The 18,135-nt window shown below is 41.2% G+C and overlaps 1 protein-coding gene across 1 annotated transcript; it reads right to left on the minus strand.

The window, feature by feature from the left end:
- Positions 1-482: 482 nt before the first annotated feature.
- LOC145559549 (zinc finger CCCH domain-containing protein 24-like) lies at positions 483-10,482 on the minus strand. The gene is made up of 14 exons (XM_081620962.1): positions 9,801-10,482; positions 6,206-6,298; positions 5,826-6,119; positions 5,635-5,707; positions 5,092-5,224; positions 4,854-5,007; positions 4,637-4,726; positions 4,287-4,409; positions 2,916-3,089; positions 2,706-2,840; positions 2,302-2,397; positions 1,768-2,073; positions 1,155-1,198; positions 483-969 (listed from the first exon to the last, which is right to left on the minus strand). Exons 1-14 carry the CDS (start codon positions 10,347-10,349, stop codon positions 726-728), a joined length of 2,508 nt encoding a protein of 835 aa, XP_081477088.1. The 5' UTR covers positions 10,350-10,482; the 3' UTR covers positions 483-725.
- Between the last annotated feature and the right edge of the window lie 7,653 nt (positions 10,483-18,135).

The following is an 18,135-nucleotide window of genomic DNA, read 5'->3' on the forward strand; positions in this document are numbered from 1 at the left end:
AAGCAACTAAGCTTAATGGAGAAAAACCTAGTACGAAAAGATTTCTACCCTACTAGAGTGGTTAACCCGCGCGCACGTCATAACTAGCCATTTTCAGAAAGCTTTTTAGTTGTTGACAACATAATGAAGGAAGATAGCTCAAGGAGGGCGATTTTATTCTAGAAAAGAGGGCGACTTGAATTTTACCTTCCTATAAACCATCAAGTAGGGCGTCCGTGACTTGCCCAATTACGTTCCTATCAAAGAGGGCGAAAAATGGGGGGGGGGGGGGGGTATTATATTTGATCAATAAGGGAGACATAATTAATTAAATTCGTCCTCTTTGATCAAACAATAAGGGCGACTTAAACAATCTCCTATGTAAAGAATAACACTAGATTAACAGTAGGACCTTCATATTAGTTAATTCATTGACACGAGTTCAATTTCTATACATCTAGTTACTACAATAGAAGTCTTGAACTGCTAAAACTAAACTACAATAAACATTGGAATAAAAATATTATAGCTGCAAGAGATATAAGGTATCAAAATTACAGTACAAATTACCACAAAAAAAAGGTTACCAGCATGAGGTAGTAATATTCTCGTCAAATTCCCTAAGTACTCGCTGTTAAAATATATGTATACAAAGGGGAAATAAATAAAATAAAAAAATTGACCTTGCCTTCAAAATTGTACTGGAAACAAGCCATGAGAGAGGACTATGATCGCAAGTAAGGCGTTCACCTCTCTAGCAACATTACCAATTCACAATGCGGCGTATGAGGAAAGAGATCAACCGCCATTGCCTTCACAGGTTGAAATGGCTCAGACTTCGGCATGGACTTGAGTCTATGACGAGCCAAACCAGCATTGCTCATGTTCCTCCATCCCTGGCCTTTGCGACCTTTCTCAGCTATTTCTAAGGACGGTGTGCACAGTTCAATAGCATTTGCCACCAGTGTTTCAGGATTACAGGAAATGTACCTGCAGATGGAAATAAACATTAGATGTACTGGCTTCTATAAAGTTGTCGCATTTTCCATCAACTTTACTTTCAAAAGATTTTTTTAAAAAAAAAATATATAAATAAAGTCCTTCCATCAAGCTGGCAATTTAGACAATACAGGACCAATGGAATAAAAAAAAGTACAGAAAAGCAAGGGACTTACACAAGCCTCTTCAGACGCGGATGAGTTCTCAGAGCTTTTAGAACCTACTCCAATAAAAGACAGTTAGAACATACAGCTCGTTTCCAATGGATACTATGATTGAAAAAATAATCCATGACACTTTGTCAATAAGCAGATGAGAGACAACACGTAAACGTTACTCACAGCAACCATACACCAAGAAAAGGAAAATTGTCCATAAAGTTCTAAACCATTTGTCAGAAATTCATTCCAAAAATTATAGAAGAGAGGTCAAAGGCAGACTTGACACTTTGATAGCTTGTCAAGAGTACAGACCTATCAGTAACAGTAGGAGGAAATTTGACATGAGTGGATGACATCAAAAGGCAAACAGATTATGCAAGGATAATCTGACTTGTGAAATCAAGATTTATTACAGATTTTGAATGGAGATGCAATCACCAGGGACCAGTGGTCCAGTGTAACAATTAACTTGGGATGCTTTAATGTTTATCTCAAATAAAAAAGATTCATGTTTCAACATACAATGATATGGTGGCTAACAGAATAAAGACACGCAAGATAGCAGAAAAATACTTCTTGAAATTTGCAAGGCAAGATACACAAGAAAAACGAAGACAATGACACTTACAACAGGGTGAAGTCCAGAGCGTGGAGGATCAACAATTGCAACAACGTTTTTAAAGTGTTGCTTCAGGGCAATCCCATTTTTAGTGTTACAGTCCTTGAGATTGCTCTGCAGATCCTGCTCTCCTATATCAGAACCACATGCATGGTTAGTATTCAAATTCACTTCATTCGAACAATCCTCAGGGTCTCCTTCATTCAATGATACAGACTGACTTTCTGCTGCACCATTTTCTTTTTCGTCACCATCCAAAGGATTTGAAGTATCATCCAAGTATTCTCTCAGTAGAGACCCCATGACATCCTCAGCCTGATATAGCAGCAGAAACAAAGACAAAATGAGCGAAAACTAGTTAACCATGGCATAGGGTTACATTTTCAATAGCTAAAAGTTCTTGAATATTAATTGGCATTACTACCAGAATAGGCATTACAAACTAAAGAACTCGATAACTTACAGTCTTATATATAACCAAACAATTATATATAGCATTTAACTGCCATACAACCTACACATCAAGAAGGATTGAGATCCCACCTTTGCACAGATGAATTTACAGTTTGTAATGGCATTGATCTCAGCATTCCTTTGCGCATCAGATACAGCAGAAGCATTCATCTCAATACCAACTACCTGGAAATGGATCACAGTTTCTTAAGAGGGTGGGAATCAACTAACATCATCACTAAAATTGAAATATAAAAGACAAGAAATTACACAGAAAACTGCTGGGCAGCTGAAAGTATTGTGAAAATTATTAACAGTTATTTCACCAAGTATCCCTAAGGCTTAAAAAAGGTGCAGGATACATATACGGATATACCACAATACCAATAGCATCAGCTATGTCAGACCATCTATTAGGAACCTACAGTGCCTAAAGCTGAATTCTAATATGATATAGGAGACAAAATAAAAGAAGTTAAGATTCACAATATTACCATACCAACACGGTTGGCTAATGTCAGGCCGATTGTGCCAGTCCCACAGCATACATCAAATAGTAAAGTATCCGGACCTAGACCAGCCCAGTCTCCTGCAAGAGAATATAGCTTCTCTGCAGCTAAAGTGTTAACCTGTAAATCAATTCATAGCTATTGTCAATAAAATCATCTGTATTGTAAAATTAAACAGAAGCAAGAGATCTAAACCTGAAAGAATGCAGTAGGTGATATAGAGAACCGAAGATTGCCAATGTAATCATGAATCCTGCATTCATTGGTAGCCATGACCACTTCTGTATCAGAACCAGATTGAGTTGTATGTATTGGTAGTGTACGCAAAGGAGCATCAGCGGGAGCTACATTGGATATGCCTTTGTGATCCTGAAAAGGTGGGAACAAATCAAATTCAAAGGTTTCTTCTGACAGAGTGCACAATACTATGCACCATACCACCATTACTCCAATGCCTCAACAGTGAGTATTTCCAGGGATATGTTTGGAGAGAAATGTAATTACTCATCATAGCTATACCTTTTCCAGTACAAAGAGGCTAGTTCTAATCTCTTGATCCAAAACAACTACTTCATAAACAGATAAATAAGCAAAAAATATTTAAAATGCAGAATGCATGTATTCTACAAGTGGATACCAATCATCCTTCTAAAGTCCTCACATGCATCTAGAACTCAACGTTATAGAGAATCAGACTCAAGGAGGAATCACCATACTCGTCAAAAAAATAAAATAAAATTCTCAGATAACATATCACAGAGACCTAGGTCAGTAGGCCTACAAACCAAACCTTGAAAAAGGTTTCCAAGAATTAGCAATACAAAACAGTTGCAAGAACAATATTACACAAAGCATAGGTCAGTAGCTAATAGGAAGGTGTTCATACAAACCAGAAATCATACTGATGCTAAGCATCTTTCAAAGTTTTCCATGATGCTTCAAAAATAGGAGTAACATACAAGTATGAATTTAGCCAAGATGCTTCAGTTCTTCAAAATTACAACACTTTCCTTTTGGAAAGTTGCAAAGTTATTGCATCATTACCTTATATGGAAAATGTTTCTCTCTATCACTCTCCTCATCACAACGGTCCCTCTATTGTCTCTCTCTTCACCTTAATAATTGTGCATCCCTTTATAGTACAATATTTGAAGAATGGAGGAAGTAACATTAACTCGGTGAAGCTACTAGATTGCTTTCTTTATTTAACTCATGATAAAGGAGTAAGAAATAGATGAATGATAATTACATAGCCTACTTCACACAACAGGTGGATTGCTTATACAAATATATATACTCCTTTTCTTACAAAATAAACTTCCTACTTGACTTTGTGGGGACTTAAAGCTCGAATATTGACAAGCTTTTCTAAAAAAAAAAAATTGTACCTGTGAAAGCAGATCTAAAAGTAATACTTTTATGCTGTTAATCGCATAAAATTAAGACAAATTAATAGTCAAATCAACCAAACTTTGACCACAAGATCAAATAGGGACTCTATCTTGGGATTGATGGAGTATCCTTCCATATGCAAAATAAAAAAATGAATGAGAATTCAGTACTAACCTGCAGAGCTAATACAGTCAGAGGCAGAGGTGGAGATGTTGAAGCAGCACCATTGACAAATGCTTGAGTCAATTTCTCGAGTTCACTATTCACGAGATCATCATCACAGCCCTCTGTCGAAACCTAAAAGACAAAAATGGTTATAAAAATGTTTATAATTTGTTCACTACACAAGTAATGATAAAATTTACTTCTTTATGCACAAGAAAATTTTGGTACTGAAGGTCCATATAACAGCCAACACATCACCAATTATTTGCTAAGACTCCTTTCCCCAGTCCTTTGGAACAATTAAGAAGTTAAACCAATTCAGAATACAAAAGAAAGACATTATAGTATGAGAATTAGACCTGAACAATAAGCATGACCTCTGTAATATTAGCCTCGTGATTTTCAACCTCCAGTTCAACATTTTTCTGTGGATTCCGGCCTTCCCGAACCTGTTGATGAGAGAAACATACATCCAACAAACATACAAAAGTTTGCATTCAATGGTTCTTTTCAATGCATTGGAAACAAGGACTCAATATGAGTAAAACCACCAAGTCTAAAAAAGAGATCACTGACAGTCAATTGACGCCAGAAGCCACTATTGTTGAATCTGTTCCAAATAGGTAAAGCCGAATCCCGCAAGAATTCCTGAAAGAACGAGGTGTAATTGCATGCAATTTTAGAAACATTCAGACAGTTTGTAGGCTCCTCAACTGCTGTCACGCCCTCTCTGCAAGGACAGAGATGTAAAGTTAAATTAAAATCTTGCTCAGATCTAGAGAACCCATAGATTAATAGCTCAACTAGACCTTACCTGAAATTCCCAAGCATAAAACCCACAGTAGGTTTCCCTTGTACTGAAAGGCCAACTGAAAACTCACACTTGTTACGATACCCATTAATAAGCGGTGACTCGATTATCCCCTCTAATTTGCATGGAAGTCCACCTAGGACATAAAAGTGGAGAAGTGGCATTGTAAATCCAATAAAGTACTATCATGAAAAAAAATATTCTCACTGTCCTCTACCAATTGTCCCAAATACTTTTTTTAAGAGTTGGGCAAATAAAAGCAAGTGAGTTGGTAGGTCTGTCATTCTCCTACATTAATTAATATTGTACCGAGGTAAGACATGTGAGGATCACATAACAAAAATTGTATGGGGCAATCTTTGAGGGACGGATCAAAAAGAAAATTGGGCAATCTTTGAGGGATGGTGGAAGTATTACACATGAGAAACACAAGGAGATATACTGATCTGCTAAATATAACCATGCCAGCTTAAAAGCATACAGGCAAGGAAAAAGCAAGGGGTAATCCAAACAAAAGAAATTTTTTTAATAAGACAAGTGAATCACCTATTTCTCTGGATTTAACAACCCACTCAGGTAGTTGAATATCTTTTGGGCATGCTTTACGTGCATTTCTAGTCTGCAATATAATATAAGTCCGTCAATGCTTCACTTATGAAATCTTGACATTACTAAGATCATAAAAGCAACAAAAGAGACATACATATTAGTTTAAAAAAGAAGGATAAACAACTAACAAGTTTTTTGAGCATTTGCGTCAAGGAGTTCTTTTTTTGCTCTAGTTGCTCTGCATATGATAGGTGAGCAAGAGGAGTCACTGCATCACGTACACTCTTTACCCTTGAAGATGAACTATTCCCTTCACCATCTTCAGTATCATTTGAAGCCAAAGTAGCCTCTGTTTCATCAGCTACTCCAGGCATCCCGTTTAGATACCTCTTTTGGGCTGATTTTATCTTCTCATCATACGATCGTGGAATGACATCCCCAATCTTTAGTTTCTCCTTGCCAATAGATTTTCCTCCCAATAGCTAAAACAATCAGATTGTGAGTTAGAAATAAACTTAAGTTCTGAAAAAGCCCCATCACTGGTCTATCCTATAACAAATATGAATACCTCTGTTGCACTTTTAACTTGTTCAGCAGCTTCAAATGTCAGAAACCCAACTGACATACCTTTTTTCTTCTTAGCTAATTTGAAGACGACCCCCTAGAAATGTAAGCACCAATGTACAAATTTAGTATAACACTATAACATGTCCATCTGTCAAAAGAGACACTGCAAAACAAAGGAACTATACATTTATATAACTAGTTTGCTTTTTAGAAAAGAATATAAATCAATCAATCAATCAAAGCCATAATCCCATAACTGGGGTCGGCTAAAGAATATAACCAAAATTAAATGTTATATCTAATAAGTTTATTGATCAGCGCTATGTCAAATAGACAACTTCAGCCTGGAACCTCAAGGAAATCAGTCAATATTATCAACTCCATCAAACTAAGCAGATCTGAACATTGTTAAAAGCAAATCATGTCCTACGGTAAGTTTCACTCATGATGGAGCATAACCCAACTTATAATATTTGTTCTCAAAATCTTGAAAAAATCAGTGCTCTAATACACAATATTCACTCACGTAACAAGCACAAATATATATATATATATATTAAATAAACCCATTAAAACCCAACCCGGAAAAAGTGGGTCATGGACTCTAATTTCACGACCCGAGACCCTTATTTACCCAAACCCAAATAACCTAAAAAATATTGTGCAAACCTCAAAAGGCAAGAACATCATCATAACTAATAGTAAGAAAATGAGATTATGAGGACTTTTCTACACAAAATACCTTTATATGTTACAACGTGGGTACAAAATTGTGGGAGGGGATGCAATTAATATGTCCACTAAAAAGCCCAAACAAGAACTAAGAAGTTGGCTGGTGAGCAACTCCGTTTTGCCGTGGTGTAAACTTACTAGCCTCACAACATGTAGTTTTGCATTTTCTCTTAGAAAGGTAATGTAAGGGAATTACTCTTATGTAGGAACCAAATATGAAAAATTAAGGACTTAGAATTAGGTTTAGATTCCTACACATACTCAAGCACAATAACTCAAACTTTGCATCCCTATAATCTCCTTCCTCCCGCACCTCAAATCCTCAACAAATACTCTCTTTGTTTCCAAATAGCCTCAACATTTTCCATATTGGCTTGTTTCAGAACATCTATATTCGTTTCTCAGTAACTGGGATCTTCCTATCTCTAACATCCAAAAAGCATAAATTCCAATCTCTCATTATTAATAGACATGAAACATAACAATGTTAAGGTTGTCAGGAACAGAGAATACACCTTCTTGGAGCTTTTTTAAGACAAATTAAACCTTTCAACCAATAGCAATATATAGCTTTGAGACCCCATCAATTAGTATGAGAGGCACTGAAAAGGAGAGGGTGGATATAAGATATGGTATGAAGCGAGTACTTTGACCCCAGATATAAGAGTCACATTTTCTCAACTTCCCTATATGGAGGGATTGGCATTGAAGAATTATAGAGATTTTCATGGATATCACTGTAATGACCTTTTCCCTCAATCAAAAGTCAAAACCTTCTAAACAATGCTAAGTCCAGGGGACACATTTTAGTTCAAAATCCACTTTGGAGCACCCTAGTAAGAGTTAGAGGTATCAATTGCAAGAAAAAGTGACATAAAAGGTGACTTGGACCTTCAGTATATGTCTCCATAAACAAAATAACCCAAACTCCCCCAAAAACCCCTCTAGTTCAGGAATAACAAAACAGAGGATTTTTAAACATAATGAAAGTTAAATGTCATCTCATGGTACAGCATGCCATCTTTAAAGAGGTTGTTAAATATATTATTCACTAAACAATGTCAGTGCCCTGCTTCAAAATTTTACTAGAAATTTTCCATTAAAAATTCAAGGGTTGCAGCCTAGAGGGGGGAGGGGGGGAGAAAAACGAAACAACTACGTCTTTTTCATTAGTTATATTCCAGATTTTAGTTTTAAGCTTTTGGTTAGTACTCTTGTTCTCTCAACTCTTTTGGTTTTATGCAATTCAATATTTCCTTTTATTTTGGTAACGATTTCTTTCCCTTTTATTTTAAGTAATTTAATTGCTTTGATTAATCAGGTCTTGTTTTATTGTTTTGCTTAGTTTAGATTTCAATATGCGTGAGTAGTTTATTTCTAGGGTTATTGGGGACCCATAAATAATATGAAATGGTAATTTATTATTGTTGATTGTCAATGCTTAATTGATTTCCTTTTGATTGATTTAATGTTATGCAATTAGATTTTATCAGGTTTAATTGTATGAGATTTTATTAGTTTAATTGTATGAGTTATGCAATATTGATTCGAGATTCGACGGATGAAAATTGATGTTTAGGCTTAGTTTCAATAGATAGGTTAATTTAGAAATGGTTAAGTCACGATTCAAGAGATGCGATTTAATGCCGGTAGATTAATTCTGTGATATGACCCTACTTTATTTGATTTATTGATTTATTCTTAATTTATTGATTTCTCCTTAATTTTATTTGCATTAGTTATTTATTTTCCCTTAGTTTAACTCTCATTAAAATACTTGATTACTTGATAATTTAGATTATATTAATTATTTAGGAATAGAAAGACTTTGTGTCCCTGTAAATTCGAATCGACCCTACTTCCCTATCTACTTTAGTTAGAGGACTTTAGAGATTCTTTTGATTAGGTGATAAGACTTCATCCTGAAAGCCACCATGTCACTAATGATTACACTTCACTATTGTACTTCTAATGTTCTGACATACACACTCCAACCAAAAATTAACAATCACATTTGATTTGTTGTTGTTGTGTTATAAAAAGAGCCACGAGGGCAAATTGATGTACACTTGATCTAACACGTGCCTTGAGTATATCACCCACAAGACTCTTACCAACTAAGGTACATGACACCCACAATTTGCTAACAATGGCAATAGTTGAATGTTTGCATTTACTCTTATACAGTTAAGTAATCAGAAGGCCAGTTTATTCTTTATTGAGCAAAAATATTGAGATGGCCCTGCAAATGCAGCAAGGCCAGCAATATGAAAATCAATGTGCCTGGACAAATTGCGGGGCTTGTTACATGCGCTCACTGCATTTGAAGTCAATGTACAACAACTTTAATATTAACACTTAAACACTACTCAATTGAGTCAGTGTATCTCCCTAACAAAGAAACAATAAAACCCAATCAACACAAAACCAACCTATGTGGTTTTGCCCCACAAAATAAGGTGGGTATCCCTAATGAATTCACCCACCAAAAATAAGCCTATTAGCAACAATGAGCTTCCTAAATCATTGGTATCTTTCTATGTTTCAAGGTGGTTCTTTTCCTCATCATTTAAGGAACAGTAGACGGTAGACTATTCACAATTCAACAATGAAATATTTCAATTAAAAGTCCTAGCTTCATACTTCTATTCAATTACACATTCAACAACAGTTACATGAAACATTGCAATCCACCAACAAAAACTACTCAAACAAATTTCATTATCAAAACAAATTCAGTAAAAAGCGAGCCACGAAGGACAATGATACATACCGCCCTTATACATACTACGTATAACTTTACCGACTAAGCCAGTTGACATCCACGTACTATTAAAAAACAATAACTAAAAATACCCACAAACCTGCTCATCAAGATAAGTCTTCAACTGATCAGAAGTCCACTTCCTAGGCAAATGAATCAAACACTTACTAAGCTGAGGATCACCAGAATCACCCAAAACCTCAGTCATCATAGCACTTCTCTCCTCTTCAACATCCCCTTCTTCATCATCTTCAGCATCCCTTTTCTCCTCACTCTCCTTCCTCTTCACCCGCAATGAAGTGGGGTCCCACGAGCCGTCGGGGCGAGGCCGAAGCTCTTCCTCATTATGGGCAAATCGGCATGTTTCTCCATGACTACAAGACCCAGAATTGCTGCGGAAGTAGGAGCAAAGGCTTGTTTTGTGGAGGGGGTGGAGCGAGGCGGGTTTCGGCTTTTTTAGGTCATCTGATTCTGATTCTATATCTTCTTCGTCTCGCTTACGCTTGACGGCGGAATCAGGGGACTTGGGTGGTGATGGTGGTGGTGGGTTGCCGGAAGTGGGTTGTGCGGTGGTTTCAGCGGCGGTTATTGGGGTGGTTGAAGGGTTAAGGGTGTCTGTTGAAGGGGTTTTAGATTGTGGTGTCTCCATAGTTGGTTTCAGGGAATTGGGGTTTAAGGTTAACTGAGAAACTGACTAGGGAGTAATACTAGTACTCCGTAGTACAGTTGAGTAAGGGAACTATGATTGAGTTGAGTCCGAAACTGTTCGGTTCCTTTTTGTTGGCAAGGTTTTGAGTTTTTGACCATTTGCTCTCCTAACATAATTCTAAACGTAACCAACAAATACGGATAGAGGGTTAGTTATGTAGCCGGGGTATTAGTTGTATAATAAGGTTTAATAAGTTCTAATCAAGTCTGGACCTGGTAATTCTGACCCGACTTGATTGACCCAATTTGTAACTCGAAAGTTGACCTGAAATGACCCAAACCCAAACTAACCTGACCCGAAATGGAGTTGACTCGAACATGACCCGAATGACCTGACCCGGTATCGACCCGAACCCAAACTTTACCCGACCCGATATTGACCGAAAACCTAAACTTGACCCGACCCGAAATGACCCGAAACCAGAAGTGACCCGACCCGATTTTAACCCGAATCGACCCGACCCATAATGACCCGACCCGAATTGACTCGGGTCCTTAAGTGAATAGGGTGAAATGCTGAATTACTTAGTGTTTTGGGTGTTTTTGTCCCTCGGGAGAGTTACAACACGAAGACTGATCCGGGGTGAGTTGTACCTGCAAAACAAACGGAGACACCGGTTGGGTGGTGCTCCGCCTCCGACGCACAAATTAGAAACTTGAAGGGAGAAAAAGGTGCGGAAATTTAGGTAGGGATCTGCTCGGATTCCAAGCTCAGGATGTCTCTATCAAAGAGTAAATGTGTAATAAAATGATAAAACGTCCCCTCAAAAAGAGGGATATCTCCCTATTTATAGGGTCTTTGGGATTTGTGCCCCTGATTAGGTCACTGTACCCTAATCAGTGGTGGGCTGCGCCGCTTTGCAGCTTTCTCGGGATTTGGGCCTGAAGGCCAACTTTTTTCCCTTGTTTTCTGGAGTGACACGTGTCAAGCAGAGATTGGTCCACTTTGGACCATCATGAGACTGACACGTGTCATCCTCTGATTGGACCATGTGGCGGGGTAAAATTACCCTAAACATTTGCCCCTCACAGATGTGACGTGGCACGCCACGTGGCATCTGTGACATGTGTCACGCTCCGATTGGCGGTAATTTTTACCATTAAAGAGTAACCGTTCACCTTCCGGGTAAATTACGGAAATGCCCCCGTATTTACCCTCTATATATAGCCGTTTACCCTCATAATTTTTGGTACGTTTACAAAAAAATTTCTAGTGAGAACTTTGAGAGAGCAGAAGTCATCCGTTTGAGTCAGGCGCAAGCAAGAAAGCTCGTCCTCCAGAGACCCAGCCGGACCCGCCTAGTTTCAGATATCTCTTCAAAAGGTACCGTCTCTGCCTCTCTCAGCTCTTTTTCTTTTTTTACGCTTGTACATATTTCTTGCAATAAATGGATGCATCACCAACACACACGGCACAACCTAGGTTAGAGTCCAGCCGGTCACCAGGGACGGCTGAGTCTAGGACTGGGAGTGCCGTCTCGGGGTGTTGGGACCACCCTTTGCCTCGGATTCCGACCAGTTATGTGTCTGTGCAGGACACCATGGCTCGGACAATGCAGACGGCAACTGATCCAAATTACAAAAGCGAAGGCTCAGGCGGCCAAACGCCTGAGGGAGAAACGTCTGGTCAGGGAGACCAGACGGCTCTGGAGAGATCCCCTCCGCGCGCCCCTTCAACTCCTACTGATTCCTTCTTGGAGGAATGTGACCAAGGCGGCGACGAGGTCGTCTCTGCCCCCTTGGGTTAAAGTGAGGAGGAGACGGAAAGCGACAGCTCCGCCTCTTCCTCCGAGAGCAGTGACGATCTACCCCCGCTTCCGGATAGCGAGGAGGAAGAAAGAAAAAAGTGGAACGAGAAGGATGATCCCTTCAACATCCACGTCTCCTCCAATGACCGGATCCAAATGGAGGAGAACTTGAAGAATTTCTCTAAAATGCACCCGCTTGGAGACGGGTATAGGATCCGGGTGCCGCCTGAGAATGGCACCGTCGCCTGGGAGGACGATCAGGAGAACGCCAACAACTATTTCGGCTGTTATGAGGCGGCGTTCAAGGCTGGTCTCCGCTTTCCCCTTCACCAGGCGGTGAAGGCAATCTTGAGAGGCTACGGCCTCGGAGTCTGGCACTTACCCCCAACTCTTGGACAAACATTCTGGGGTATGTTACCGCCTGCGAGTTCCAGGGGCTTAACCCCGGCTGGGAGGCTTTTGCTAGTATGCACTATCTTAGCAGAAGCCCAGGCGGCTGGAGGGCGTGGTACACTCTAACCACACAACCCCAATATATGATGACCTTGGACAAGGTCTCGAAATCCGACGGCTGGAAGCACAGGTTCTTCCTGATGTCAGCTCCAACCAGACGGGAGAATTATGAATTCCGTCTATACAATAAGAAGCCCGACTTGCTGGGCCGGAAGTGTGCTCTTCCCCGGATCCCAGAGGAAGACTTTGACAAGATTATTGAGGCAGACTTTTTTGGCCTCACAGACGCGACCTTATCAACCGGGGAAACAATAAAAGTCTCCAAGAACTGGATCCCCAAGAGCTCCTGGTTCAGGGACGAGTGCTTCCTAGCCGCCTGCGGGCTAGGGCACATGTTTACCAAACGTATGCGCCTGAGTTTATATCCGTCTGTAGTAGCTTTTTACTAGAATTGATTTAGGATATTGACCAATTTCCTTCTTTTTGCAGAAGAAGCATTAAACATGCTGCAGACGGAGAAAACCCCAAAGCGATCCTCTGCTGTCATCCGCAAGGCGCTTGCGGAGAAGGCTGCGGCTGAGGTTAAGGCCAAGGTAACAAACGCCTGGCCCTTTCATAAGTTGATCTTTTAAAATCATTTTTCCCGGATGCTAACCTTAACTTTGGTTATTTTTGCAGGGAGGAGAGGTTGGAAAGTCGTTTGAGAAACAACTCAAACGGGCTAGGGAGGAGACCCCTGCCGTTCTCAACAAAATCAAAAATTCCACCTCTGCGTCAACTCCTGGCGCCTCAGCCGGGCATCAGCAAATGCGGATAGCGAGGCGTAACGAGAAGGTAGGCGGCAGCCTGGGCCTCAGCCTCGTTAACCCCGTAACAGCGACCGGGGGGTTCTCCACGCCTGCAAACGGTTCCCGCTTGGCTGGCTCTGAAGGTAAGAACCCTTTTGAATCCCCGCTTGAGCTGGGGTGGCCTTTGTGGGTGAAATCCCACTCTCAACAGACGTCATCTTCAGACGGCCGGCAACAAATAGGTGTTGCCTTAGTTTCGCACTCATCACGTATTGATTGTGGTGCAGATCAATCTCCCCGCTGGCCAGACGTCCAAAAGCACGCCAAGGCCATGCTGGAAGCCGTCCGGAAGAGGGATAAAGACAGTATCCCTGGGATAGAGACGTTCAATCTTGAACGCATTCTATCCCTTCTGGCTGAGGTAAGAAACTTGTCAATTCAATTTTAATTTTTCCAAGTGTTTTATCCCGCCTGCAATACTCACACCGCTTGCTTTTCTGCAGGCTATGCTGCGGGTGGACGGGCTCAAACGTCCTTATTCCCGCAAACGGGAAGAGGTAAAGAGGGCCAAGAAGTCCGCCAAAGACGCTGACAATATTGCTTTACACTCAACTATCGTAAATGAACTTGAAACTAAAGCAATCATTATGACACGGGCGTCTAGAATCCAGCAGCTGGAGTCAGATCTGGAGGCGGCCAAGCAATGGGCGACTGATGCTGAGACGGTCCGGAAGGAGGCGGAAGAGGCCCAGAAGAAGGCTACTGAGAGTGCCAAAAAGGCTGATGAGGCGCTCAAGAAGGCCCAGACGGACCTTGGCAATCTTCAGGGTGTTTCTGAAGAGAACACCAATCTGAAGACCAAGGTTCAAAAACTGGAGAAGGAGGCTGCTCAGGCTCAGATAAACTTTGCAGCAACCCTGGAGGCGGAGCAAAACCGTCTAGTTGCTGAGAATGACGCTGATAATGACGCTCGGATGAAGATCGCCTGGGCTGCCCTGTACCTGGATGCGGATTATGGCGTCTGGGCACTGGCTCATAGGTACGCCGAGGACGTGGTGTACCTGAGAGAGAAGGGTGACCCAGAGCCTGAATCCTTCGACGCCTGGGTTAATGCCAACAATGAGCCCCTCGTGCCTCAGCTACCTGGTTCGGGTGAAGCGGAGGAGATACCCTCAGATGATGATGAGGAGGACCAGGAGGAGCCGCCTGCAGGCTAGAAGTGACTTTTCAGCGGCAGTATGCCAAACTCTGTTTTTTGTCTTTCTTTTATTCAGCGGCAGTATGCCAAAACTTGTTTTTTCCGGCCTGCGTGTCGAGTATATTTGTATTTACCGGCTAAGGAGCCGGGTTAATTAACAATTTCTCTTTCTTCCGGACGAGGTCCGGTTAACATTTGATCCATCACAACCGTTTGGTTGGGTGATCTTTATGAAATGCACCGACTGAGTCGGTTTTGATCATTTTGCATTTGAATTTGAATTTTTCATTTTTCATTTTTTCCCAACTTATCAAAAGCATGCGGCGATTTTTCATTTTTGCCTAACTAATCAATAGTCCGGCTGTCCTTGCCCCTGGACGGCTGTGTGGTTGGTTTCAAGTGGAGTTGGTTGATTGACTTGAAAACGTCTGATGTTGTAAAGAGCATGATATGTTTGCAAGTCAATCAATCACAATAGTGATTTCCCCAAACCAAGTGCACAGCCGTACACCAACAGGCGTTCCAGTCACTACCCAGACGGTTCTTATCTGTCTTGGTAGAGATTTCATAGCCATTGCACGACTCCTTTGCCCCAATAGAGGTAGGAATTGCAATTTTGGAATAAATAACCAAGTGAGATCTTCAGCCGGTGACCGACTGATGCCCCAGGGCATTCGGTATTCGGCAACTTGATCATTCTTCACCGGTCATTTTGGTCAGGCGGCTATGAGTTGACCAATTTGGTCGTTCAATTTTTGCCGTCTGCATGGGTACGTAGAACCGACAAAGTCTGTTCTCTGCGACGATTGCACCCGGAGGGGTGTCGCCAGACGCCTTTGTCTATGTCGGGACAGGCGATTTTATAAAATGAGCAACCATCCGACCATTTTAGCCTTTGGTCTTGTTTGAGACCGGTTGTATAACCACTAAACGTTTTTGTGCTTAGTTTTTAGTCGAAGTATTGAATTTACACTAAGTATCGAACTTAGTTGTTTAAACAAACGAGTCTGTCTGGGTATTACCTAGACGGACAGGCAATTATTTAATCTTACCAGGTATCAAACTTGGTTAGGTAAATGAAAAATCCGTCTGAGTATTACCCAGGCGGATAATCAAACTTAGTTAAATGAACAAAGTATCAAACTTAAATAAACAAGAGATCCGAATATCCGAGTATTACCCAGGCGTTCAAACAAATGTAACCTTTACTAAGTATCGAACTTAGTTAGGTAAATGAAAAATCCATCTGGGTATTACCCGGATGGCTAATCAAACAATAACTCAATTTTGCAAACAAAGTCTGAATCTTCATTAATTGACTCACTGTTTACATTCTCAGAAGTAGTACTTTTTTAGATTGTCTACATTCCAAGTTCTAGGCAGGCGCCTGCCGTCTGGAGTTTCCAGACGGTAGGTGCCGTCTATCACTTCCTCATAGATCCGGTAGGGGCCTTCCCAATTTGGGGTTAGCTTTCCCAGCTCATTTGCCCTACCGGTTGCCTCCATTTTTCGTAACACTAAGTCGTCAACTTTCAAGGGACGCTTGTGTACTTTTTTGTTGTAGGCTCTAGTCATTCTCAGACGGTAAATCTCATGACGCAAGGCGGCATTGCCCCTGCGTTCTGGGAGTGAATCCAATGCCAGGCGCATTGCTTCCCAGTTTGCCTCTTCATCATATAGCATGACTCTAAGAGTCGACTCGTAATGTTCGATGGGCAAGACGGCTTCAGCACCGTAAACCATGAGAAATGGGGTTTCACCGGTTGCCCCTTTTGCTGTTGTCCAGATGGCCCATAGGACATGGATTAGTTCTTCTGCCCATAAGCCACCGGCTCTTTCTATTTTCTTCTTAATGCCGTCTGAGATGAGTTTATTGAAGGCTTCAACTTGGCCGTTTGCTTGGGGCCGGCCAACAGATGCAAAATAGCTTGAGATCCCCTGATCTCCCAACCAAGTTTTTAGCTGAGGCGTCTCAAACTGAGGACCATTATCAAACACGATAGACATAGGTACCCCATACCGGGTGATAATGTTCTTCCAAATGAAGGAAATTACGTCTGAGGTCTTGATGTTTTTAACCGCCTCAGTTTCTACCCACTTGGTGAAATAATCCACAACCACCAAGATGTAGCGCTTTCCGCCTGGAGCAGGCGTGTAAGGACCTAGAATGTCCATGCCCCATTTTGTAAACGGGATTGGGCTGTGGATGGCCGTCAGATCAGTAGCCGGACGGTGAATGAGTTTGCCAAATTTTTGGCACTTGTCACATTTCTTCACCAACTCCTTGGCGTCTGCCTCAAGAGTGGGCCAAAAATAATGTCGCCTGGCTCTGACGGCTAGGGACTTGCCGCCTATGTGGGAGGCGCAGAATCCCGCATGCAGGTCTTCGAGGACTTCCTTCCCCTTTTCAGGGGTGACACACTTCAACAGAGGTTTAAGAAAACCCGCCTTGAAGAGTTCTCCATTTTTCAACTCGAATCTTGCAGCTCGCTTTTTCAGGACGGCTGCTTCCTGTGGCGAATCAGGAAGTGTACCGTCTGAGAGGTAGGCCCGGATTGTAGGGGATTATAGGTACTACGCAGCGGAAATAATCATGAATCATATTCATATAGCACCTAACCAAGGATCTCATGCATAACACATAAAGAGTAAGAATAATACCTTTGAAGCGTGATTCCACAAGTGATCGAGCAAGAACAATAAGGAGAACAAGAACCCCACGTGTGATTCCTCTACTTAGTCCACGAGCACGGATTAAACCTCCACTAATGCTAGTTAGTTATGACTGAACGCTTCAATCAACCTTCAACGGAGATCCGAGTCACGAACACACCACACCACCACCCACGCGCCACCACACGCGCCGCCCACAAGGGAGAGCCGTACGGACAGGGAGGAGAGAGAGTGAGGGCCGAATAGAGAGAGAGAGAATTGGGGTTTTGGGATGCTTGGTTGCTTGTGTGACAATTTACTGTATGTCAATTGCTCTGTCATGCAACCTCATGCATGGTTTATATTTATAGATCATATCTAGAAATAAAACCATGTCATGTCCAAAACCCATTAGACTCTTCTAATTATCCAAGCCCAAATATCAATGTGGTATGTCATGAACTCATGAGGCCCAATAATGGGCCTCTAACTTGTTTAACCCAATACTCTTATGTGTGACCTTGTAGGATCCATTCTATAAGGCTTTGGGCTATTTAGCTAGCCCAAAGATCAATTGTCATATCTAGCACCAAACATTGACGACCCAATAGAATGAACTTATTATCTCCATAATAGTGATCCTTGATATATCTAGTAATTGCGCTTATCGAAGACATAACTCCTTCAATCTCCCACTTGTCTGGGACAAGTGCGCAATATTCAAATTCCTTAAGTCAATGTGTGTCGATTTGATAATATGATTGCATCTCATGTCGTGATCATATTAATCCACAAATCTTTTCTTGAAAACTGAGTGAGAATTACAAAACAATTGATTACTATGTAATCCATTTGAGTACGGCCATGCATTTCTTTGAACTCTCCCTC

Source organism: Chenopodium album, chromosome 9 (genome assembly GCF_948465745.1).
Source record: "Chenopodium album chromosome 9, dcCheAlbu1.1, whole genome shotgun sequence".
Taxonomy (NCBI): Eukaryota; Viridiplantae; Streptophyta; class Magnoliopsida; order Caryophyllales; family Amaranthaceae; genus Chenopodium; species Chenopodium album.

Bases quoted from the DNA above. Each gene is read 5' to 3' on its own strand.
- LOC145559549 (XM_081620962.1), bottom strand. From the start codon at position 10,349: ATGGAGACACCACAATCTAAAACCCCTTCAACAGACACCCTTAACCCT. The intron at 6,120-6,205 runs GTATTCATATTT...TGATTGTTTTAG, and splicing joins AAGTTAAAAGTGCAACAGAG to CTATTGGGAGGAAAATCTAT. The intron at 3,090-4,286 runs GTTAGTACTGAA...CCACCTTTTCAG, and splicing joins TGACTGTATTAGCTCTGCAG to GATCACAAAGGCATATCCAA.